Below are 25,194 nucleotides of genomic sequence, written 5' to 3'. Positions count from 1 at the left end.
AGCGCCAATCACACCGCCAGCGGGCCCAGCGTCCGCGCTCCGCGCTCTAGGCGGCGGCGAGCTCGAGGAGGAGGATCCCGGCGGCTGCGCGGCGGCGGCGCGGCGCTTTAGCCCTACAGGAGCGACGGCACGGAGGCGGGAACTCCTCCCGCACGGGGGCGCTGCCACCTGCGCGGGGGAGGAGCCAGAAGGGAACCGGGTTTTTCTGCAGCTCGAACGCCCTGGAGTTGGGAGAACCCATGCTGACCATGAAGGGCGGCAAAGGCATTGAGAACCCGGCTTTCGTCGCCTCCAGCCCAGACACCCCGCACCGCTTGTTTGCATCGCCCTCTCACGTCGAGGTCTCGGACTTGTCCACCAATACCCAGAGACAGAATTCGCAGCCACAGGAGCCTCAGAAGCCCCCGAAGTCACCGGAGCCACCCCGGCCTTCGGCGGATCCCCCTGTCTCCCAAGAGCTGTCCGTTCCAGAGCCGCTGAACGAGTTTGAGGAAGGACCCTGTGGGTGTGGGAACTTAAAACCGCGGAGTCTCCAGCGCTGCAACACGCCCCAGGGCTTTCTGCTTTACTACTGCCTTTTGGCCCTCACGCAAGGTAATGGTCAGCGCCCGCCCGAGAGAGGGCAGTGGCCCAGCGAGGGCGCGGACGGGCGCGCCGAGCTGGCGGGGCGGAGAGGGCAGGCGCGCGCCGAGCCCGCATGGTCGGCGCGCGGCGAGGCAGCCCGGCCTGGGGACTTGCAAGCGCTCCCACAGACGTCAGCAGGCTCCGCATTTTAGCTTTGCCTTTGTTGTAGCAACTTTTAAAACTTGCCTTTCGAGCTTTTCTCCCTCCCCCCCCCCCGCACCTTTTTTTCCTTTTGTGTTCTACCTCAGTTAGTCGTTTCGATTCCTTAAAGGAAGGTGGAAATTCCTGGAGCCCTCCTTTGGGAACCGTTTACACTGGGGGTATCCAATTCTGTGCTACGGAAGCATATATTTTGCTAAGCTCCTTACTAAAGTTTTTTTTTTTTTTTTTACATTGTTCTGGAAGGGAAGGATTAATTTGCAGGTGAGGGTAAGGTAGTTCTCAAAGCAGAAACTTGTGGTTAGGTAGCAGCATTCATGTTTTGTGAGTGTATTTAGTTTGAGTTGTGTGCAGGTACAGGTGGAGCCCAGTAAATGTTAGCAAAGGCTCGAGGCGTTGTTGTTGAAGGGTGAGGCTTTTGAAACGCGGAGGAGTTGTGCAGTATCTGTTTTGTTCCAGGATCTCTTTTAGGGTCTCTTGGGAGTTACTGGTGAAGTCCACGTTTGTACCCTTAGGAGTTTGCGGTCTAAACCTGGTTTGGAGGAGTGAGAGGTAGAGTAGAGGGAGAATGGCTCCCAGGAAAGAAAGCATGGAGAAGGTAAAAGCTTGTTGCTGTGTTGCCTAATGCAGGGGGCGAAAGAAAGGGGAAGTTACACTAAGGTGACAGACACATTGAGGAGAGGTGGGCATTAAGACGGAGCATCCTGAAGGAAATGCTGAAGGTTAGTTAGAATTTGATGGTATGTAGATATTTTTTGGTCACTTGAGTCTTACTTTCAGAGTATTTTGTGAAGAGACCATCCAGGGCTGATTGAAAGAAGTGTAATCCAAGAAATATGTTTGAGGAGGGGGATCTTTTTTAAGATTAACAGAAGAGTAAATCTAAATATATTCTTTCTGTTCTTATTCCTGCTCCCCTGTCTGAAAGGAACTCAGCGCCCCTTGCTTTTGCACATTAGGTGTTCAGGAAGTAAGCATTGATTGAAGGTCAACTGCAGCTCTTCTGCCAAAGGTGGTTTTGTGCTAAAAATTTATTTCCATTCCCACCTTTCTTGTCCCCACCCAAGTTAGCCTTCTCTCAGTGTCTTGGTCTTAGTTGTCCAAAATCCATGATCAAACATTTCAGTGCCAAAGGAATGCAAAGTTCAAAGAAGTTGGACACAATTAAAATTTCTTGTTTTATCTTAAAACATATTCTGAAATCTCTGTATTCCAAAACACATACATTTAATGTAAAATGTTGTTTAAAATTATTAGCAAATATTATTGACACTCCTAAAAAGATGTGTCAGGTTTAGCCTAGAGCTACATCTACCCAGAGGTCCCCAATTTAAGAAGCATAATCCTAGATGAAGGTGACCCAATAAATTCTTGTTTCAGTTTAAATCTGAATTATTACCATTTAAGTTTGAATTCTTACCATGTTTCTCGGGCATGATCCCTGGGAGGTCCTTTTCCATGGTATATTAAGAAGTGCTTGGGAAAAACAAAAACAAAAACCCAAAACCCAAAACTTGTCAGGTTAGTTTACTTAACCCAGAGTTTCTCAAAGATAAACAGAGTTTCTCTTAGCACTTAACATCCTAATGTGCCTCCTATTTTCATGTATGTATAATAGAGACATACAGTATACAATATTTCATGAAATTTCCTTTTTTAAAGCAGCATAGAATTCAGAGTGGTATTCATAGGCTTAATGTGCTAAACCTCCAGAAGAGTTTATAAATTTACTTTCTCAGGGAAGTACCAAAAAGACAATGAGTTTTCATGATTGACTTTTAATCAGTATGGCAAGTGTGTTGGGAAGTTGATTTTTTTTGGGGGGGGGAGGTGGAGTTGATTTTTGGATGGGGTAAGTGTCATATTCTCAGATAGATTTATCTCATAAGCATGTAATTCCTAGGTACGTTAGACACTTTACCTTTAAATTTTAAGAATTGTAAATTATCTTTTGACTTATTAAACTGGCATAAAAGTAAAATCATGTTAGGACTTTTAAAACTTGTTATATCAATTTTCTTGAAATGTATTTCCAGTTAACAGTCTCGATAAAGCAAAATTTAAGGAGGTTGTAGAAATCATGGCTTGTGTGTACTCTGTTAATTAATGAATGAAAACAATTCATGGTATCCTCTTAAGTAAAGGGGGTAACTAGTTAAAAACTGTAATTGGATCAGGTGCTTTTTATTTTCAACTCATACTAATGTTTAGACTCCTGTAAATTTAATCTGTATCTGGACAGAACATTTTTGTTAAGTCAGTCACAATTAAATTTTCAACTTTTCCTTGCTTACCTTATATTCTTCCATCATGGTTGTAATAGACAGATGAAGTGTATATTTTTTGTTTACTTTGCATATGATTTAGAATGCCGGTAGTTGAAATGACTCTTAGTGTTTATTTTTGCTCTAGGACCTTTTAAATTATAACTTTAATGTCTATAAAAGTGTTAGAGGAAAAGAGGTTTGAGAGCTCAAGTTCACCTTTCATAAGACTAAGTCAAAGATCTCTAGTTACAGATAAGTATGTTTAATAATTAAACAACCTGGGAAGCAATTGGGCATTACTTTAATGACCAATGGAGTTACTTGTATTTTTGTACTCTTCTGAGTGAGGTCCATGAGTATGTTACTCTTGGAATCTTTCTGGCGAACTGACTTCATGAGAATTTACTGCCTGATTTTCTATTTGTCATATAGAGAAAAATGAAGTTAGCTACAATTTAGTATGTGGTAAGCATTGATTTTATTTAACACCTGAAAATTCACAAATGTACCATTTAAAAAGCAAACTGATTTTTAAGGAAGTATGTTTGAGTTGCTAGCTTTGAAACTTTGGGACTTTTAAAATTGCTACATTTAAAAAATATCAAAATAAATGACAAACTTTAGTCATAACCAGATCTTAGTACATTGTGTTAAAAATCATAATCCATATGGTGAAGTTAATAAAAATCATGCTCATACATTTTCTTTTCTCTTTTTTAGGTATTATAGTAAATGGCCTCGTAAATATTAGCATTTCCACTATTGAGAAGCGCTATGAAATGAAGAGTTCTCTGACGGGCCTGATATCATCAAGCTATGATATCTCATTCTGTTTGTTATCTTTATTTGTGTCATTCTTTGGTGAAAGAGGACACAAACCAAGATGGCTTGCATTTGCATCCTTTATGATAGGACTGGGAGCACTTGTATTTTCAATGCCAAAATTTTTTGGTGGAAAATACCAGCTGGGGTCCTTTTTTGAAGGTAAGTTTCTGTTGTGTTTTTGTTTGTTTTAATTTAAGAAGTACTATAAAATAAGGCCTTTAATTCTATATTGCAACTCACTTGTACAGGTAAGGTAAGGACTTAGTCTCCTCTACTGTTTACTGCTTTGTTTTGATGTGAATTGTGTGAAGTAGATTACAGAGATTGCATTATTCATTGCTTCAGTTGTTATTCACATTATTAATCCTCTGATACTCATTCTCCAAATTACACACAGTCCTCAAAAAGCAATGATCAATTTTCCTTTGCACTTGTAACCTCATTGGGGTTCTAAGATCTGTAGTTTTCCCCTTTGTGTGTGTGTGTGTGTTTTAAAGATACTATTTATTTGAGAGAGAGAGTGAGAGAGAGAGCACGAAAGGAGGGAGGGTCAGAGGGAGGAGCAGACTCCCTGCTGAGCAGGGAGCACAATGCTAGGATCCCTGGGACTCTGGGATCATGACCTGAGCCGAAGGCAGACACTTAACCAACTGAGCCACCCAGGCACCCCCCAAACCACCCCCCCCCCTTCTGGTTTTATTTGCTGTGCTTACAGCTCTGCACCCTGGACATATTGATTCCTGATTCCTGAGAGAAGAGAGATGAAATTTATAGAACTGAAGCCTTTCCTAAGAACTGAAGCTAGCTGTACTTATGACTGTAGTTTAGAGATTCAGAACTTCATGAGTTATCTAACATGTTGCTCTGGTTAGTTGAAAAAAGTACATTATCCAAAGGCTCAAAAGGAAATTTGACTGTATTTCTACTTTTTTTTTCCTCCCAAAGAATCATTTTCAATGGAAAAACAATTATGGTAGAGCCAGAGGGATATGCTAATGAGGACCTTAACATTTTTATTGTCTTTCCTGGGATTTTTAATAGCAAATGTTGAGAAAAAGAGGGCTATGAAATTAACTTTCAGGAGTTAGGTAAGTGAAGAAAAGGCTTAGGGTAAGAAGAAAGGAGAACTGGGGCCTGCTGCAATATAGGCATTATTTTTAAAAAGTTAAGGCCATTACATTTGTGAGTTTTAATATTGAAAATTAATACTAAAGTGTTAACATTCCTAAGACCAACTTCCAAATTATAGAATGACGACAAATTGGAAAGTATTTTTAACAATTTAACAATAATATTTTTAACAATTATGCATCATGGTTTTAGGAGTATACTTATTAGGTAAGCAGCCTTCATTTTGGAAATAAAAATAGAATATACAAGCATATAGGACCAATAGAGGGTTTTTTTTTCCCCAAAGATTTTATTTATTTATTTGACAGAAAGAGAGAGACAGCTAGAGAAGGAACCAAGCAGGGGGAGTAGGAGAGGGAGAAGCAGGCTCTCTACTGAGCAAGGGGCCAGATGTGGGGCTCGATCCCAGGACCCGGGATCATGCCCTGAGCCGAAGGCAGACGCTTAACCAACTGAGCCACCCAGGAGCCCCCAATAGAGGGTGTTTTTAAAGTGTGGTAGAGTTTGGAATAAATGAGATAAGGAAAATATGTTATCAGTGGAAAGATCACTTATATAGATTCTAGTACATTATCTAATATTGGACAAGATTCTGTAAGGCCAATGTCACGTAATTTCACTGGAGGTAGTTTTAGGAACAAGGCACACTAGGCTTTAGTATGATACTTTTGAAATTTTAACAGTAAGGTAAAGTCTAAACCTGAGTCTGTCACACAAGAAACATGATACTGATTCTGTGATAGCAAAAATATTGTGTTTATTGCATTTACGTGGTAATCTTTGTGCTAAATCAGATTCCTCACTCTTCCAGTTGATCAGATGCCCTACTTGTTCTTAAAGTATATGAGCTTCGATAAAATCTCTGACTCTCTAAACTAAAACATAACCCCTGTTCCAGCACCAAAGCCTGATCTCTCTTCAGCAATTTTCTTGGCTTCATCCCTTGCCATACACACTTTGAATTGCAGCTAATCTGAACGATTTATAATTCTCAAGGGGGAATGGCCACAAATTAAGGTGTGTGTGTGTGGGTGGGGGGCAGAGATGAAGCCAAGAAGATTGCTAAAACCAGGTCACATTATGGTGTACTACGTAAGTTTTCACTAAGTTCTTTTTGATATGTCTTATTGATATTTTTTATTATTTTAGTTGAAGTAGATTAGATAGAGGAATTGGCTGATTGTGAGGTTTTTAGTCTAAATTAGACTCATAGTTTATATAATAGCTTATCATTGGCAAATGGAAACAAAAACTCAGGTTGCCCTTATGTTCTGTCATTCATAAAATGAATATTGATACGGATTGTACATGGTGCTGAGATAATAGCAGTGAAACAGTTTCATGCCATCAGGATTTTATGTAGTAGTGGGAAGAAATACAAAGTTGATGAACAAAATAATTGAGGATTAAAGTGAGTGTATGAAGGGAACAAATAGTATGAAGTAATAGTGTATAAAAGAGAAAATATGTGGGCAAACGAAGGCCGTTGTGACAATAACTGGATAATGAGGAGCCAGCTTTGAAAGATGCTTTCCAGGTTGGAGAAATACATGGTAAATGGCCTTGGAGGGGGAAAGAGGTTGGTAGGTTTTAGGAATTGTCACTTTGGCCAGCATGATCAAAGCAAGGGAGAACATGGCATGAGATGAATTGGAGAGACAGGTAGACGCCAACATGAGGCATTTAGATTTTCCTTTAAGTGCAGTGGAAGCCATTAGGAAGTTTTTCCTTTTTTTTTTTTTTTTTTTTTTTTAAGATTTTATTTATTTGAAAGAGAGAGAGGAGGAAGCACACGAGCAGGGGATGAGCGGTGGTTAGAGGTAGAGGGAGAAGCAGATGCCCCACTGAGCAGGGAGTCCGACTATGCAGGGCTCCATCCTAGGACTCCAAGATCATGACCTGAGCAGAAGGCAGACGCTTAACTGACTGAGCCACCCAAGTGCCCTGAGAAAGTTTTCCAAAGAGACGTGTATGAGCTTTATGTTCTGATATCGTTTTGGCTTCTGTTGCTCTGAAGGACGAGAGTAAATGGGAAAAAATCACCTAGGAGTTTTTTACTATAGTCCAGGTGAGAGATAAAGGTGGTTGGACTGGGTTGGTATCAGGAGAGATCTAAAGGAATGATTGATTCACAATGTATTTTCAAGGAAAAAGAGATAGGACTCTTTGGTAGATTGATTATGAAAGAGGAATGAGTAATGACTCCTTGATACTTGGCTTGACCAACTGGGGCCATTCACTAGAATGTAGAACAGCATTAGGAGTGGAAATAAAGAAATCAGGTTTGGAATTAGTGTGAACTGAATATTATATATCTATCCAGTGTTGTAATATCTATCTTTGAACATACATGTTTATATAAGTGTGCCAGTTAACTCTTTAGTTTTCATTCCTAGAAGTGCTCATATTAGGTTTGAAGGCCTTTCTCATTCTAATTTTTGATAGATAATGCCACACTGACTTTTAGGAAGGGATGTACCAGTTACTCTCCCACACAGTATATGAAAATGCCTAGTTGCTATTTTGAATTTTTGCATTTTTTAGGAATGTGCCTTTGTGGTATGTATGTGTCGTGTTAACAGTATAACCAATACAAAATTTAGGACTAAAACCACATTACATATCTAAAGGAACGGGACCCAGGCATTTAGAAACAGAAGGAATGTTAGAAATCATAAATTCCTTCTTTTACAGTGTAGAACCTTAGGATAAGAGGTGAAGTGACTTCATAGTGATTTCATAGAGAGGTCAGTAACAGCTAAAACTAGTACTAGTTTTTATACTTTGTTTAATGTTTTTAATTTTTTTGTTTATTTCTCATAGGTTTATTAACTATATTGAATAGTTTCAATATTTTTATGAATTTATTTTTTAAGTGTTTACTTATTACATAATTATTTTTATGAATTTAAACCATTTTCTGCAATTTCAAATAGCCACTTATAATGATCTATACTTCGTTAAAAACATAATAACTTGTCTGTTCAAGTAAGTTAATCCACTTTTGCACATTTTGGACTCTATAACCAAAAAGCTTAATGATTTGTCCAAGTCTAAGGAGAGTATACAAGAAAACTGGAGATCAGTGGGCAAAGAAACAAAAGAGTTGAAAACTCCCTGTAAATAAATTGGAAACAAGGGCATGTACAATCTTGTTAGGTAATATAAGATAAATAACCTAAAGAGCCTAACACTAAGAAATCATTTTATTAATTAAAATTATACATGTAATTTAATTTGAAAATGACATTGAGAGAATTAGCATTTTTCCTTCATGTGCTTTTTTTGTTGTTGTTTTTTGAACTTGAGAAAAGTCAGGGCTCAGTTGGATGAAATCATCTCTATAAGAGGAGATTAAAGTAATATAATGGTAATTAAAGGAAAACAAATGTGAAATATGATAAGCATGTATAATTTCTACCGGTGTTAGAAAAACAAAAGGATGTTAAGAGTTAGCAAAAGGTAGAAAAGTGTGTTTGAAAACAGCTTGAACTTTCTATTCTGTAAAAATTAAAGGTTTGGAAAAGTATTTTTTTAAGGGAAACTTTTATGAAGACCTAAGGGTTAGATGTGATTATCTAACTTTGGAGATAATATTTATCAAAGGGAAGTTTTGATTGTTATTGGATACAAAAAAGGGAAGAATTAAAATTGAGAGAAATGCTTCTCAGGACTAATTTTTATATATGTTAGCCTGAAAATAGAATAGTATTATAAAATATTTTCAAGTAAATAATATTTGATATTTACTTTTGATATATTTTAACTTGTTATAATATATTTTAATTTAACTTTGAAATATTGTACAAATATATTAAGTAAATCTTTACCACATAATATTTTGTTTTCCTCCAAGCACTTTTTAATTCCTTGTGGATGAGTGTTAATTTAACGGTGTTAAGGAAAATAATCTTTTTGTCTCTTTGAGAGTTTGGGAGGGGGATCATTAGTAAAAACTTAGAAATTATGGGTAGGTAATTACTAAATCCAGTGAAGCTCTTTTTCTTTATTGACCAATAGTTGGTTAACTTTTCTTAAGTTGTATTATTTTCTTGTTTCTCTTTTCCATTCCTTTCTCAGGAAAAGGTAGCTCTCAACACTTTACATTTACTTCAGCATTAAATTTCTAATGTTTTAGATTGGTATTTCAGGAAGAATTCTGTACCAAAGGACGTTAGTTATGCAAAGTGACTATTTAAAATGTTGAACTAGGAAAATGATTAGCGTGGGACTCAATGTGTGATTTAGTTTTAATTACTGTTTTGTCTTTTATCTTGTATTCATAAGGATTTTTTTAATATGGAATACTTGTCTAGATTGGAGAAGACATAGGGCCAAGGATCTTACAGTTTTACAATTGCTAATTTAATACAGTATACTTTAATTTTGCTGGGCCTCTGAGTGTTCTTTCTTGATATTCCTTCTTCCTTATAAAGAATCAGTTTTATTTTTCTTATATTTCAATTTAATTATAACAAATGAATAAAAAGGAAAGATGATATCTTAGAAGATGTAATGGTGTAATAAAACAAATGATTCAAAAGATTTTTAAATTCAATACATACAATAAAAGATCTAGAACTAAATTTTAGGGATAGTCAGTGCTCCAGATACAACTAGCACAGTTTTTAATATCCAAGGCACTTCAGTCTTCCCTAAACTTCCCAGATAATATGAGTTACCCTGGATGCTTGCTACCGTCACTTAATGCCCTTGGGGATCCTGATTCAGTAAGTCTGGAGTAGGACTCAGGAATTTATATTTTTAAAAACTACCCAGGTTATCTTATCAGTCCATTTGGAGAAACATATGTCCAGTTTGGTGCTTGATTATTTTGTACTGTTTCAGCTGTGGGCACAGAGGTTCTTTTCATTTCAGGATTATTGCTTTATAAATTCCTTTAAAATAGAAGTTTCACAACTGTCATGAAATACTAGATACTTTAATGCAGCCAGTTCTGTTGAAATTCAAATGACCAAACTTCTGAAATAGAGGAAACTAACAGAGAAAATTAAGTAGGAAGGCATGTGTCAATGAGTTGTTAGCACAAACTCATTTCTGCTCACAGCTATAATTTGTAAATAGAGACTTAAAAATGCATGCCCTTGTGCAAAAGAATATAATGTCCCCGCATTTCCCAAAGTATGATCTGCAGAACACAGTTTCTGAAGATATTAAGAGTATCTTAAAAATAAGTTCCATGGTTCAATGAGTTTGGGAAAATCAAAGTTAAGGGGTGTCTCTGTTGCATCCCTATAAAAGTTAATGCAGTTTTGAATCCTTAGTTAGAGGATGTGGTATGTACCAAAGGACTCCACTGCTTGCCCCTTTACTCGGCTTCTAGGGCTCACTTTATGTTTTCTCCCCCAGATAAGTGTTTTGGTGAACAGGCTTTGGGAATACCTGTTCTATGCTATCTTATGTAATTTTGAAAGCCCTTGTTGAATTTAGCATCTTCATTATGGCCAGCTTTAGAATAGCATGTCATGGATAGTATGTGTTCAAGAAAGGTTTGTTGAGTTGTCAGATACATTAATGAATGAATGGATCCTTTCAGTAGAGGCATATTAGGAGTCTAATGACTTCCTTTCCACAGAAGGCAGTAAGAGCAGTTAATGTCAGATAGAGGCAGTTTGGGATGCTGTTCACATTTTCCATAAACTTGGCCTAAAGAGTAATGGGGCGTTTTCTTTCTTTCTTTCTTTTCTTTGAGGGGGGGCACTGAATTGGGCGGAATTGTGTTATCAGAGGCAAAGTATAGATGATCTTTATGTGCAAGATTTGGGATCTGAAAAATTTGCAATGCGAAAAAGGAAGCTAAAATGAGAAGCATATTCAGAAATAGTAACACAATGTTTTGATATTCTACTTTTGGTTTTTGTCTTAATTACTTGCTAAACTATGGATTTCCCTGTGTAGCTACCATGCTTCTAAGGTGATGCTAAAATGGCAGGATTTTTTCTTGATAGACTATTAGTAGGGATTACCCTTATTTGTTTTCATGTATAAAATAAAAGGAAATGCTCTGATAAGGCGTTCAAGTTGACCATAGGCATAGTTGTCTCTTATTGGTATAATGTATGGGAGGTAATAATTAAGCAATGCTTTTGTCGCTTCCTCAGAAAGGTTGGTAAAAATGTGGTTTGTGGCAAGAAAGAAATGAGGAAATTCTGTTTTCTAAGTCACTGTTCTTAAAAAATGCATGAAGAGCCACTGTGTGTTTTAATGTATTTTTTTCCCTTTATTTTAATAGTATTAGCACATTACATTCAAGGAAAGTATGCAGGAGTATAGCAGGGATATTAGGGTCAGACAAAACTGAATTTAAATTTTGCTCAAACATTGTGTGATAGAGCTATGTGGCCCTGGACAAGCTTCACTATAAATTATGATGATGATAATAACCCCTACCTCATAGGAGACTGTACACGTAAGTGATAAGGCAGTACCTGGTGTAGGTAAGTGCTCATTAAATAGTAGCAATGAATAATGATGCTCATGATAATTAAGTAACAGCTATACTAATGTAAAAAACTACCTTTCTTGGGGCATCTGGGTGGCTCAGTTGGTTAAGCATATGCCTTCAGTTCAGGTCATGATCCCTGGGGTCCTGGGATCCAGCCTTGAGCCTCGGTCTCTCTGCTCAGTGGGGAGCCTGCTTCTCCCTCTCCCTCCGCAGCTTCCCCTGCTAGTCCTCTCTTTCTCTCTCTCTCAAAAGAAGGAAACAAACAAAACAAATGAAAAACTACCTTTCTTGGTTTGGTTAGTTATGGGCAATGGTAATTACAAAATCATATAAGCAACTAAAAATCTTTCAAAATGGTACATATATTTTTTTTTTCCTTTGGTAGGTGTCACTTGATATTGATGTATCTCAAGTCTGGCTAAACACTTCCAAAATAATATATTAGAGAGGGTTTTAATTAGCTATGTTTCCAGGATTATATTCTTAGGAGATGAGAAGGTAAATTTGTTTGGTGTAGCTCAGCTTAAATTGATCCACTCAAAATAGTATACTAAAATATTACCTTTTAAATAGTCAAAGTGCCTATTTAAATATCTTTAATTTTTTTAATCTAATTTTAAACATGATACATCCTTTGCAAGCCATTCAGAAGATAAAACTTAACCAAAACCAAAAAGAAATGGAATAAAAGGAAAAAAATGGTGAATAAATGGAACAAAAAAGGAAGGAAATAAGATATTTTTATAACACAACATAGATTACCCACTGCTAATATTGTTTAGCCTTCTTAATGTATATATACATTTATACATGTATTCACAAATAGTCACACATAATACACACATTTTCATTATAGTCATTAATACACACTCATGCACAATCACATCCACACACTCTTACTAACATTCATACATATTCATACATTTTAAATCACATTGACACATATGTATTCAAAAGTAAATTTTAAGGAAACACATTTTGAATTTCTAGATACCCACTTTTTCTTTAAGAATATATATTGGATATTGTTATATGTTAAAACAGAGTTGTGAATTATTTATACTTTTATATTCATTTTATAGATAACCTTTTTAATGAGCCCTCTTTTGTTGTGTTTTTTATTAATACATTTTTCTGGTTAGAGAAGTTCTGTGGGTCATTGCAGACAATTTGGACAATAGAAAGAAATAGGAAAAGAAAAAAAAATTCATTATTTTTTCTCAAGGAAAACTTTGGGACCATGTTAATGTTTTTAATATGCCTATTTCTAATCAAGTTAGTATTGTGTATAGTTTGCAAACCTTGAGCATTCTTATTCTTGCATAACATTCCACTTTAAATTTTAACCATTCTCATAAAGTTGAATACTTATATTTAAAAAGTTTTCTATTGTAAATTACCTCATGCTAACATTGTTATGTTTAAAGATTTTACTATATTTTGGTAATTATACAGTATTTAACATTTCGGAATTGGATTTTTTCACTCAGGCTAATTCTCTAAAAACTCGTCAGAGTGGTGGTTATCAATTATTCATTCCTTTTTATTGCTAATTACTAAGTAGTTTATGGTATGAATATATCATGCATGGTTTGTATAACCATTCACCTACTAAAGGACATCTGAGATGATCCCTTATTTGGCTGTTACAGATAAAGTTAGGAACATTTGTACAGATTTTTGTGTGAACATAATTCTCATTTCTCTAGGATAGATGCCCAGGAGCAAAACACCTGGGTCATGTGGTAGTTTTATGTTTATTTTTTTGAGAACTGTTTAACTATTTTCCAGAGGGAGTGTACTATTTTATAGCCCACCAGAAAGTATGAGTGATTCCACCCTTGCCATCATCTGGTGCTGTCATTATTTTTTATTTTAGCCATTCTGATAGGTTGTGATGAAATCTCACTGTGGCTTTAACTTGCATTTTCCTAATGGCTGATGATGTTGAGCATCTTTGCTTGTGCTCATTTGCCATCTGTTTATCCTTGGTGTAATGTCTGTTCATGTTCTTTGCCCATTTTCTAACTGGATTGTTTAATTCTTACTGTTGAATTTTGAAAGTTGCTTATGTATTCTAAGTCCTAGATCTTTGTCAGATAAGTGATTTGCAGATGTTTTCACCTGATGTATAGCTTATCTTTTCATACTTTTAACAGGGTTTTTTATAAGAGCAAAAGTTTTTTAATTTTGATGAAATTCAGTTTATCAATTTTGTCTTTTATGGATTATATTTTTGTTGTCAAGTCTAAGAATTCTTTACCTAGTTCTAGATCCTAAAGAGTTTCTAATGTTTTAAAAAAATGTTATTGTTTTCCATTTTTGTGTGTGATACATTTTGAATCTTGACTCTCTTTGTATTCCCATTAGCACTAGCATTCTCTGTGTTTTTCCCTTAATACTCCAAACACATAAGAAATATATTTGTCACAATAATCATACTGGTTGGAAAGGAGAAAATACATAGCAGTCACTAGTTCAGAGAAATCCTGAAATCCCACTGGTAAGATGTTATGCTTGCTCCTTGAGTAAACCTGCTTCTTGGGAGGGGCTCAGTGTTCTCTATTGGTCCTTTTTATTGTCTTTGGCTATATTTGAAGAGGGCAAAAAGAGAATATACTCCTTGGATGGTTGGAATCTGTATCAGCCTGTTTCTTACCTGTAGAAATTTGGGAGCTAAGGGTTATTTTCATACTCATTCAGTCATAATCCCTCTGAGAAGAGGCTGGTGGGTCATTTGGTGGTGCAACTGTTTCAAAAGCCAGTTTGTTATCTCATTGATTCAGGTGTATGTGCCAATAACCATACTCATAGTTTTGTTGTATGTCTTATCTTTCTTAACCTCATGCCTCTCTCTGGACTTAATTAAGCATATCAGACTAATGGGAGAGTCATACTCTTAGGTACTTTCCTCTAAGTCGTATTTTCCAATTAAAAGTATTTGCTTGGTACCATCTTAATCCATTTAATGGTATTAACAATGAGTGTGACCAGAGCCTTGTTTTTAATCCATGACAGAATCTGTTTTAATTGACCTTTGTTGCTCACAAAGGACTTCTGAGTTTTATCTTTTATAGGATTTGGATGAGAAGCAGTTGTCTCTTCCAACTCTAAACTCTAATCATCCTATTCCCTTTCATTCCATCCAGAATACTTGGCACAGATCCACTGACCACCCACAATATCATTACTGTCAGTTATTTGGGTTATTGGAGAAGATCAGAAAGGCAATGACCCATAAGCCTCTGTAGGATGTTAAAATGTGTTACTTAACAAAGAGTTTCAGCACAAACTTGTACCACTGTTTAGCCTATTATCTGGCATAGGGTAGATAGTTTGTAGGTATTTGTTGAATAAGGAGAGGGACACTCTATAGTGCACAGATGAGCCTGCCACATGAAAGAGGACAGAAGGGAGGAAGGAACTGTTTCAGAAGTTAATGAATAAACCAACTTACAGGATTTCTTTATTGAAATAATTCTGAGCTTTTTGAGTAATACTAAATTGTTCATGGGGTCCCTGGGAATAATGTGAAAAACATTTCTTTCTTGGGGCGCCTGGGTGGCTCAGTCGTTAAGCGTCTGCCTTCGGCTCAGGTCATGATCTCAGAGTCCTGGGATCGAGCCCCGCTTCGGGCTCCTCGCTCTGCAGGAGGCCTGCTTCTCCCTCTCCCACTCCCCCTGCTTGTGTTTCCTCTCTTGCTGTGTCTATCTCTGTCAAATGAATAAATAAAATCTTTAAAAAAACAAAAAAAACCAAAAAAACCCCATTTCTTTCTTGAAAAATTATCTGTAGCCATCCTATTTTCTTTTTGTAGATTGTATTTCCTATTATCTCCATTTTGTTACCAATCTGGTCATGTTTCCAATTTCAGTTTTGTAAGAGCAATTAATTGCTATAATAAAAAGTATTTTACCTTTTGTCTGAGTTTTTAAGATAGGCTCAGTTGTATTAAGAAGAGGTCATAATAACTAAGTATGAAATAGAAAATATTGGTCCTTTTGTTTTTACTAAATATGACATTTTCTAGGATACAATTTTTGTGACAGAATTCTGGTTACTTCAAACTGAAATATATTCTCTAGTCCTAATGTAGCATTTAAATTTCATTTATTACTGTCCTTAATCTATGATTTCTATCCATTCTTTTTCAGATAATCTGTTACACTCTGACATTTCCATTTCGTTTTTTTGGCATTTCTTCTTAATTTCTTTTGTTTATTTTTATTACTATAATGCTTAGAACATATAAATTTTGTATTTGTCAGGTTTTAATTTTTATAATATCAATTAGTACTGTTACTACATCAGACTGAATTTTTGAGGAATGTAGGGGTTATAATTTATTCATCATTTTCAGTAGCTAAAATATTAGCTACTCTGTCAAATTTTAATAAATTGAATTAACCAGGCCTTTTTGCTATGAAATTTAATTGATCTTATATTATTTTTTTAAGATTTATTTTATTTATTTTTTAATATTTTTACTTATTTATTTGACAGAGACACAGTGAGAGAGGGACACAAGCAGTGGGGAGTGAGAGAGGGAGAAGCAGGTTTCCTGCTGAGCAGGGAGCCCCATGCGGGGCTTGATCCCAGGACCCCGGGATCATGACCTGAACCAAAGGCAGACACTTACCCAGCTGAGCCACCCAGGTGCCCCAAATCTTATATTCTTATTGTAACCCTTGTTTTTTGTAAATTCAAAAAGACCTGTAGGATATAAGTTGTACTGGATATTCTTCATTTGTCCATCCAGATCCTGGGGAGATAGAAACCACATGGCTATGCTAACCTTCAGAGGCAAGGTTGGCTCCATTACACGAATAAGTTTCAGAAACCGAATTGGCATTTTTTTTTTTTTTTAAGATTTTATTTATTTATTTGACAGAGAGAGACACAGCGAGAGAGGGAGCACAAGCAGGGGGAGTGGGAGAGGGAGAAGCAGGCTTCCTGCAGAGCAGGGAGCCTGATGCGGGGCTCGATCCCAGGACCCTGGGATCATGACTGGAGCTGAAGGCAGACGCTTAACAACTGAACCACCCAGGCGCCCCTGAATTGACATGTTTAAGTGGGAAAATTCTAAGTCTCATGGGCAGAAACCCAGTCTGAATCAATATTGTAGGGTTTCACAACCCTTTAACCAATCCCAGATCTAAGCTAGTTCACAGATACAGAATTCATTATTGATAGGGAGGCTAGATATCTTTGAAGAGTTTTACAACAAAGCCAGGAGTATGTGATGCTTCTCTTTTCCTAAACCTATCCTAAAACCTTTTATCGAGTGTTGAGGGGGAAGGGTAGTATTCATACTCATTAGAGGTGATTAGATAATGGCTCTGAACTCACCTGATCTCTGGAGTTCTAGAATAGTGCCATGGTCCACTGGTAAGAAAAGGACTTACAGAGGTCCAATAATAGACTTGGCCCCAAACTGCTCTATATCACAGTGAAATACCCATCCTGTAATTTTCCCTAGTCTTAGGATATAGAAAGGGTATAGATATATTAGCTGGTAGAATCTCCACACTGGTTACCTGGCCTGTGGATTGAGAGATATTATTGTAGGAAGAAATAATTAAAAACCCGTGAATGAAATAGTAAACTAGAAGTAATACTGTATTCTTAAGAGGATTATGGAGTTTTGTGATGCCATCAAGATTTGAAAGATACTGGGGTGGTGAGTCCTACTACATTTTCACTTTTTTTTATGTATTTGGTATAAATGAACGAGAAAGTCATGGAAATATGACTTTAGATCATTATAAATATAATCAAAATTATAACTTTATTTTTTATTACTTTATAATCATAAAGTATACATAATACTAATTATAGCCATGTTTCCAGATTTGGTACCTTTTCTGGAGCAAATCAACATAGACCCTGATATCTAATATATAGCTATTGATCTGGCACACGTTTTGTTTCACTTTTCAACTGCAAAGTAATCAAGATGACTTGCTTTTCTGTGGAGGAACAAGAATACACCACCATTGTCTTATATCAGTACTGCATACATCGTCTTGCTCTTTGGTATAGTATGGTCTGGAGCAGTGGTTCTCAACTGTGGCCAATTTTCTCTTTCTGGAGACATTTTTTGATTGTTATGACTGGATTGGAGAGTGCTACTGGCACCTACTGGGTAGAGGTCAGGGACACTGGAAGATATCCTACAGGGCCTACAGGAGAGGCCCTGACACAACAAGGATTATCTAGCCCCAGACTGACATTTGTGAAACTCCAGTCTAGAGGTACCATGATTATATTACTATACCACAGAATGTCATGCTGGATTTTATCTTGATGGTATTAAGCTAATTGGACTTGGTTAGTTGAAGTATTTATTTATTTATTTATTTTTAAGGTATTTTAGAAGCCTTAGTAAAGTATATGCACGCTAGAGAAAAACCACAAAAATATCAGGAGCCTACTATAACAGTGTGGCCAAGGCCATGTTACAGTATCCACTTTGCACGTTCCACATTCTGCACTTGAATATCCTTGGTGTATCTTTTGGGATTTGGGAGACCTCACCTACCTCATTTATATACATTAATCTAACATATTTATTGGGTAATGCCTAAGATCGCCAGAATTGGGTAGGAACTGAAACAAGGTAAAGTTCTTGCAGCAGGTATAGGCAGTATTTTTGGCAGACAGGCAGGATGTAGGAAGCCTCTGACAAGTCTTCACAGGGAAATCACTGTGAGGACCCCTAGGTTTTTGTAGTAAGACCATGCTTTCTTCTGCTTATAGTATCTTGGTTTGCCACTAGATGTTGGTATATTAGACATAAACACGATTATGATCTGAACTCCCCATGATGAAGTATGTGTTATCTACTGTAACAAATCATAAAATTAGACATGTAAAGCAGTATTTCTTATTAAATGAAATGGTAGATACAAGTAGGTTTGGAAAGCACAAGTAACTATATAGGCAAGCATCTCACATTTGTATGCTGCTTGTTTTTATTGCCTTGTATATGAACTGAAAGGTATTTTTGCAACTTGTTAATGTTCACTTGAGGATATCCTTTGTGGAAGAGGTTCTCAATCAGAAAGAAAAGATGGTCTGTACAGGGAATGTCATTCAGTGTCTTGTGTAATTGTACCATGTAAAGAGTGGCCATAATGACATAAGCATGGATTCGGAAACATGCCTTTCCTTCATCAAGACTGGTCTAGCTACCCTCACTGCAGATGGACTGCTTGATTTACTAACTATAGGGGCCAGTTCTGAGAGCTTCTGATATGCTACCTTTCCCCAGGGCAACCAATATACCCAAAGGCAGTTAAAATATATCTCAACTAGTGGCAAATTATCCTCCTGACTTAAACATATATTCTAGATATGAATTTATTTTCACTGCCCTCCATGTCTCTACCAACACTCAACATTGTTTGACTTCCAGAATGTCTTATTCATTATTATTATATTCTGTACAACATCACTTCTGATCAAGAAACTTATTTGCATCAAGAGAAGTATAGTAACAAAGTCCTGCTCATGAAATTCACCTGTATGTCTTACTCTGTACCCTAAACCCAGAAACCACTGACTTGCAGGAATGGTGTCCATTGTGTTGTAATTTGCAGAATAAAATTTTCTTAGAACATGGTATATGTGTTAAATAAGGCAGAAACAACTCTGTTTTGCTGGATCCTTTATAGCCATAATGGATAGGGTAAGGAGCTTGGAGTGGCAAAGGATTAGTGCCTCGTCCTACTGTATCTAAAAATCCATTTATGGAATTTTTGCTTTCTACCTTGGTCTTGTTGAGTCCTAGTCCCCAAGGGATAAAAACTTTCATCAGATAACACAGTCATTATTCCCTTAAAGTCAAAGCTGAGACTGTACCCTAATTTTATATATTTATATATATATTTTATATATATATTTATAAAAATTTATATATATAATATATATATAAATATTTATCTGTTTATATTAAATAATCAACAGGAAGAGAGGGTGGTCACTGAACTGGCAGAAATGATAGGTCTTAGTTACTCAGGGGAAATTGGGTTGCTTCTATACAGTGTCCCCCCAAAATATATTTTGGACTGAGGGAATTTACTTGGGTGCCTCTTAACACTCCCACAACCAATAATACTTGTTAAAAGGATAACTGTGGCAACCAAACAGAGATAAAACAGCTGAAGACTTGAGAATGCTATGTAAAATTCCAGACCAGTTGAGGTATAGGCAGGAAGTAAAGAGAACACAACCTGGATGATAGGAAAGGAAGTGATGTTTGTCAACTCAGGCTTTCTGACCAGCTTTGGAAGGAAGAACTATAGAACTTGTCAATTGTCCTACTGTTGTTTTCCTCTACCCATTATATGAAGACCACCAGTGATGACCAACCTTTCAGTGTTGGTTTCAGGTGGGATAGTAACTGGATTGACATTACCCCAGAATGACGTTTTGGTCGATAGATTCTTACGGATTTCTTTTGTTGAAGATAATGTTTTTCACCTGGACAAAGATAAAAATGGATGCTTGATACCAAAAAAACCTACAAAAAATGGACAGTGCTGGATATCCTCTGTTTGTCCTTCCAGACCTGTCATTCATTTTATCACCCTGTTTAATAGAATAAGCCCCATGGACTATGTTGTCTTGGCACTTTTGCCACCAGGTTTCTAGTTGGGTTTAGCCAATGGGAGTTTGCATATGGGAAAGAAAGAGGTTGTAGTACCTGTTTCCCTGGTATGTTGCCCATCAGAGTTGGTGCAGAAGTTGCTGTGTGCCTTTACTTATGCTAGAGTTTTTGCAGTGTTTTCGTAACTGCCTAGTGGTACTGGTACTTAAGGTTTGTTCCCTTTAACTCTGTCTTTAAAAAATCCGTATCCATAAAAAATGTTAAATTCCCTCAGTAATCCCTTTTGTCTGTGTTCTACTGCAATCTTATCTGATACATAAAAAATACATATTTTCTAGCATTAGTCTTTTAAAAATATTTCTTTTTTTTTAAGGATTTAATTTATTTGACAGAGAGAGACACAGTGAGAGAGGGAACACAAGCAGGGGGAGTGGGAGAGGGAGAAGCAGGCTCCCCGCGGAGGAGGGAGCCCGATGCAGGGCTTGATCCCAGGACCCTGGGATCATGACTGGAGCCGAAGGCAGACGCTTAACCGACTGAGCCACCCAGGTGTCCCTTAAAAAATATTTCAATTTAAAGTTCCTCCTTAAAAAATGACTGTTTTTTTTTTAAGATTTCATTATTTGAGAGAGAGAAAGAGAGTAGGGGTAAGGGCAGAGGGAGAGAATCCCAGGCAGACCCCTGAGCTGAGCACACGGCCAGTGTGGGGTCAATCCCATGACCCCGAGACCAAAACCCAAGCCGAAACCAAGAGTTGGAAGCCCAACCGACTGAGCCACCCAGGCGCCCCACAAATGACTGATGTTTTGAAATGTAGTGCTAATTCTTTATAACAAATTGGGAAACTTTATATATTCTTCTCTATATTGGAATAGTTTAAGTAACACACAGGGTTGATTGTTTTTGATTGAGCTTTGATATAAATTCTCCAGAAAAAAACATTTAGAGGTAGATTTTTGATTCCCATTTCAATTTATTCCAGAATCAGAGATGCATATTTTATATAATTTTATATCATTTTATATATTTTATATAGTTTGACATAATTTATATAATTTTATATAATTTAAAGTCAATATTTTACATAAGTTAAATTAAATTTTATATAATTTTATATAACTTATATATTTTAAAGTCAATTTTATATATCTTTATATAATTTTATATAATTTAAATTTTATATAAAGTCAACATTTTTATTTTAAGACATTTTCAAATTTCTTAGTATAAGATTATACATAGAATTTTCTAATGTTTTAAAAGGTTTTATGCATTTGTGGTCATTCTTATGAAATTCATGGTGTGTTGGATTCTACTTTTCTTGTAGTGAGTTATTCAGGGGTTTGTATTTTAGATAAGTAGATTAGCTGTTAGAAATTATATTAAAAGTTTTTGTCTCCTTATTTTATCTTGATAGAAACCCTCATAGATAAGTTGTGAATTTACATCCCAAACTATTTAAGTAACCAATTAATTTTACTTTATGTCACCATTAACCATGTGATCAGTCTGTTAAAAACTTAGGCTCTTTAGTCTCAAGAGATTTTGGAAGTAGTTAATCTAATCCTGATTTCGCTCATCTGTAAAATGTGGAAAGTAATGGTACCTCCTTCATAAGTTGTTTCTGGGGATTAGATAATACATGATAGGGAAGGATCTTGCATAAGATGATCGCTCAGTTAAATATTACTGTTATGGCTATTAACATACATGAGGATCGAATATAAGTAAGGCATGATAAGCAAGAACCCGGTGAGTCATACAGGCAGGTTAAACTCCAGGGTTCATTGTCACTGAATGGAGAAAGATAGTAGTAAATGAAGAAAGCGTTTCCTTTGAGCAACTCAGAGGAAGTGGAAATTGAACTGGACTTGAACAGTGGGTATGATTACAGTAGGAAAAGCATATGGTGTGGTCATTTTAGGCAAGGAATATAATGTTGAATGATTCTTAGTTTTAAGCTTGATGACTAGAAAACAGTTGTTATAAACAGGTATTGGGAAATCAGGCAGACAGAGAAGATGGTTTTTTGAGAATGATGATGAGTTCTGTTTTAGACATTTAAGGTAGAAATTTGGCATTATAAATGTAGTTCTAGAGCATAAATGACTTTGGAAGTTTAAAATTGACATCTGTAGTCATCTTCTCAGTTTCTACATTTGTGATAGTGGATGTTCATTCCAAAGGAGAGAGGTAGTAAGAAAGAAGGTAAATCTTGGCAATAGGAATCATTAAGTGATCACTGATAAAACTAACTCTGTAAGTTTTAAGTCTATCCATACAAGGGTTAAATTGAAAACATTTTAATTACTCAAAGTTCTTTTGTTTTACTTAACCCCTTTGTCATGCTTGAAACTTCAAAAGTGTGTTTTATAAGCACATTCTGTGAGATATTACACATTAATGGAGAAAAAAAAGTAAATTGAAAATATGATATGTTTTGAAAAACTTTATCATATGACATATAAATGCATGCTTATTACTTTCTAAGAGGAGGGTGTAATAATATAGTATTTCCTTCACAAATCTGACCATAGAAGCCTATGGTTCATGGATATTCTCAGAAGCCCAGGGTTCCATAAAGTATACTTGGGGAAATCTTGCTTTATAACTCTCTAGATGATGGTTCAGCTCATTAAGTTGTAGCTCAAAGATTATGGAGAATACACTGGGGGATTAGAACACTAGGAATCAGATTATTGGGTTATGTTAGAAAAATCTGACTATACATAGCATGTGACTTTGAGATTCAGTTTCCTCATTTAAAAAATGATTAAAGAAAGTTGTTGTAAAGATTAGGTTAGGAAATGTCTGTGAAAGCTTTGACTATCGAGATGCACCATAAAGTATAACAGTATTTGTTTATATAATTTATTCCCCTCCTGAACCATCCAACCCGAGTAAATGAGGATCTATTTCACTTTAGTGAAAGGTTAATGTGTTAGTTTTCAGAAGGTTTTATTCATATTTGTAACTTCAGTGTTTCTCTTTTGGGTATTCATAATTTGCTCATTAACATTTTTGGAATTTCTTATCCATTCTTATTAGTAGTCAGTAGCCTCTGCCCACCTGTGTATTCTGAAGTCATTTAGAAGTGCTTGTAACACTTGATATATATTATACTGCTGGTATTCTCTACAAAGAATATTCTCAGTAGTCCATAGGTCTACGCAATTTGGAGTGTCTTTTTTAATTTTTATTTATTTATTTTTATATATCTTTTAATATGGTATGTTAATCACCATACATTACATCATTAGTTTTTGATGTAGTGTTCCATGATTCATTGTTTGTGGAGTGTCTCTTTAAAGTCCAGTCCAAGTTAGGTGTTGGTGATGACTATTGATGTCATGTGTCTCTGGCACCCAGTTACAGAGATTGAAGTATATAGATTTACATACGTATTTTTAGTTGTTAGGGACATTTTCTTAAATTATATTTTTGAGTATTTTATTCCATGATGTTAGAGTTTTTTCGTCAGGTACTTCAATTATGTGTATATATATGATCTCCTCTGACCACCTTCTGTAGTTAACATTTCCTTTGTTTTTTACCATTTATTTCTCTCACTTTTCTCATTTTTGTACTATATGCCTGTTGCTGTGTTTTTTCAGTCTCTTCACCTTTATGCCCCTTTTAATTTTACCTTCACTTCTATGGGGTTTTAATTTTTCCTTTCTTTCCTGAGTTCTGCCAGCTCATGTCTCTTCTCCACTTTCTTTCTCTCACATTTCTTGTGTCATTTCTGACTTGCTGTCTTCCTTCAGATAAATAATTACTCTGTTTCATGATGCAGTATGTGTTTATACTTTTCACATGCACCATGAAAGTACTTTTGTGGTCAGATAAAATCTTAATTTAATAAAAGTGTGTTGCTCTTTTTATTTACAGCATTTTTACATAGATGCTGTTAGAGCTTCTTATAAAATCACTTTCTTGACTCAGGTTCCCCATAGGAGGTGAGTGAGCAGGCTAGCATCCTAGGCAGGTTGCCTGCACAGGCAAAGGCTCTCTCATCTTTTCATTTCCCAGAAAGATAGAGTCCTGAATTGTCTTGAGATTCCTTGTGCAACCTCTTGCCACCCACCTACCCTCTCTATTTTTATGAACAATAGCAGCCCAAGAAGTCCCTTTGCCACCTGGCTCATCTCCTGTTCCTACATGAGTTGTTGTAGGCAAGGGAAATGTGGACTTGAGAGGGTAGCTCCTCACGTTCAGGAAGAGTATTTTTCTTGCTGCTTTCTCAGATCTTCTGCCACCAGCTGCACTCTGCCCTGAGCCACGTGCAGAGAGGGACCCACATCACAGACACTGAAACTCAAAGATAACTTGTTTTTCTCTTTAAAGAAACTTTTTTTAAGGAAAGGTTATAGAACGATTGGTAACAGGATTAGTGAAGAGAAGTTATAGAAGAGGGATGCGAGGATGAGCTGTACTCTCTAGGCCAGAGGATGCGGCTTAGACTTGGGATTGGTCAAGTTTAAACAAAAGCAGGAGCCCTTTTTCCTTCAGGGCATTCGCTAGGAGATGGGAGATGAGGGGCAGGGGTGATTACAGTCATTTCCTGGGAATGGAGAAAGAGAGGCTGTTTTTGTTTCAAGTTAGCCACCTCAAAGTAGCTGGTGTAGGTAATTAGGCGGACCAGGTTCCCTAGAAAACTATGTTTCTTCTCAGGAGATATGGGTACCTCTTGGAAATTGAAAAAGAAAAAAAAGGTGTGCCTGGGGGAGTGAAATCTCATCTCAGCCTGCAGCATCCTGCCCTACCCTTGGCAGCTGGATGGGCCCAGAGGAAAACATGGTCTCTTAACTTCCAGGTTTTGAAGGTAAATGCCTCGGGAGAAGGAGGCTGTGGGCCTTTGAGTGGGGATGAGGTTTGGGCTGAGTTTGATATTTAATTTATAAATGTCCAGGTATGTAGATTTTCATTTTCCCTTTTACCTTTCATTTCTGCACAGGTTAGTGGGTAGGACTGAACACTGGTTTGTCCATTAAGTGAAGTTGTAAGCCTTAGTTTTATTGGCAACACTCCCTCGGTTCATGAACAGCGTAGGCGCTCCCTCTTGTGGTATATTGTCAGATCACATGCTTTTAAATTAGTGTTGCAAGTAT

General features: G+C 36.4%; 1 protein-coding gene across 1 annotated transcript in view; it reads left to right on the top strand.

Moving 5' to 3' along the window:
• Positions 1 to 248: 248 nt before the first annotated feature.
• Positions 249 to 25,194, top strand: part of SLCO4C1 (solute carrier organic anion transporter family member 4C1) — a 61,623-nt gene continuing 36,677 nt past the window's right edge. Inside the window, exons 1-2 of the mRNA XM_045887183.2 lie at positions 249 to 594; positions 3,771 to 4,034. Coding sequence (XP_045743139.2) covers positions 249 to 594; positions 3,771 to 4,034 — 610 coding nt within the window. The remainder of the gene's footprint in view (positions 595 to 3,770; positions 4,035 to 25,194) is intronic.

Source organism: Mirounga angustirostris, unplaced genomic scaffold, assembly GCF_029215605.1.
Source record: "Mirounga angustirostris isolate CCGP_5_RB_7025 unplaced genomic scaffold, mMirAng1.0.hap1 SCAF_7, whole genome shotgun sequence".
NCBI classification, from domain to species: domain Eukaryota; kingdom Metazoa; phylum Chordata; class Mammalia; order Carnivora; family Phocidae; genus Mirounga; species Mirounga angustirostris.
This window is presented reverse-complemented; position numbering and strand designations above follow the sequence as displayed.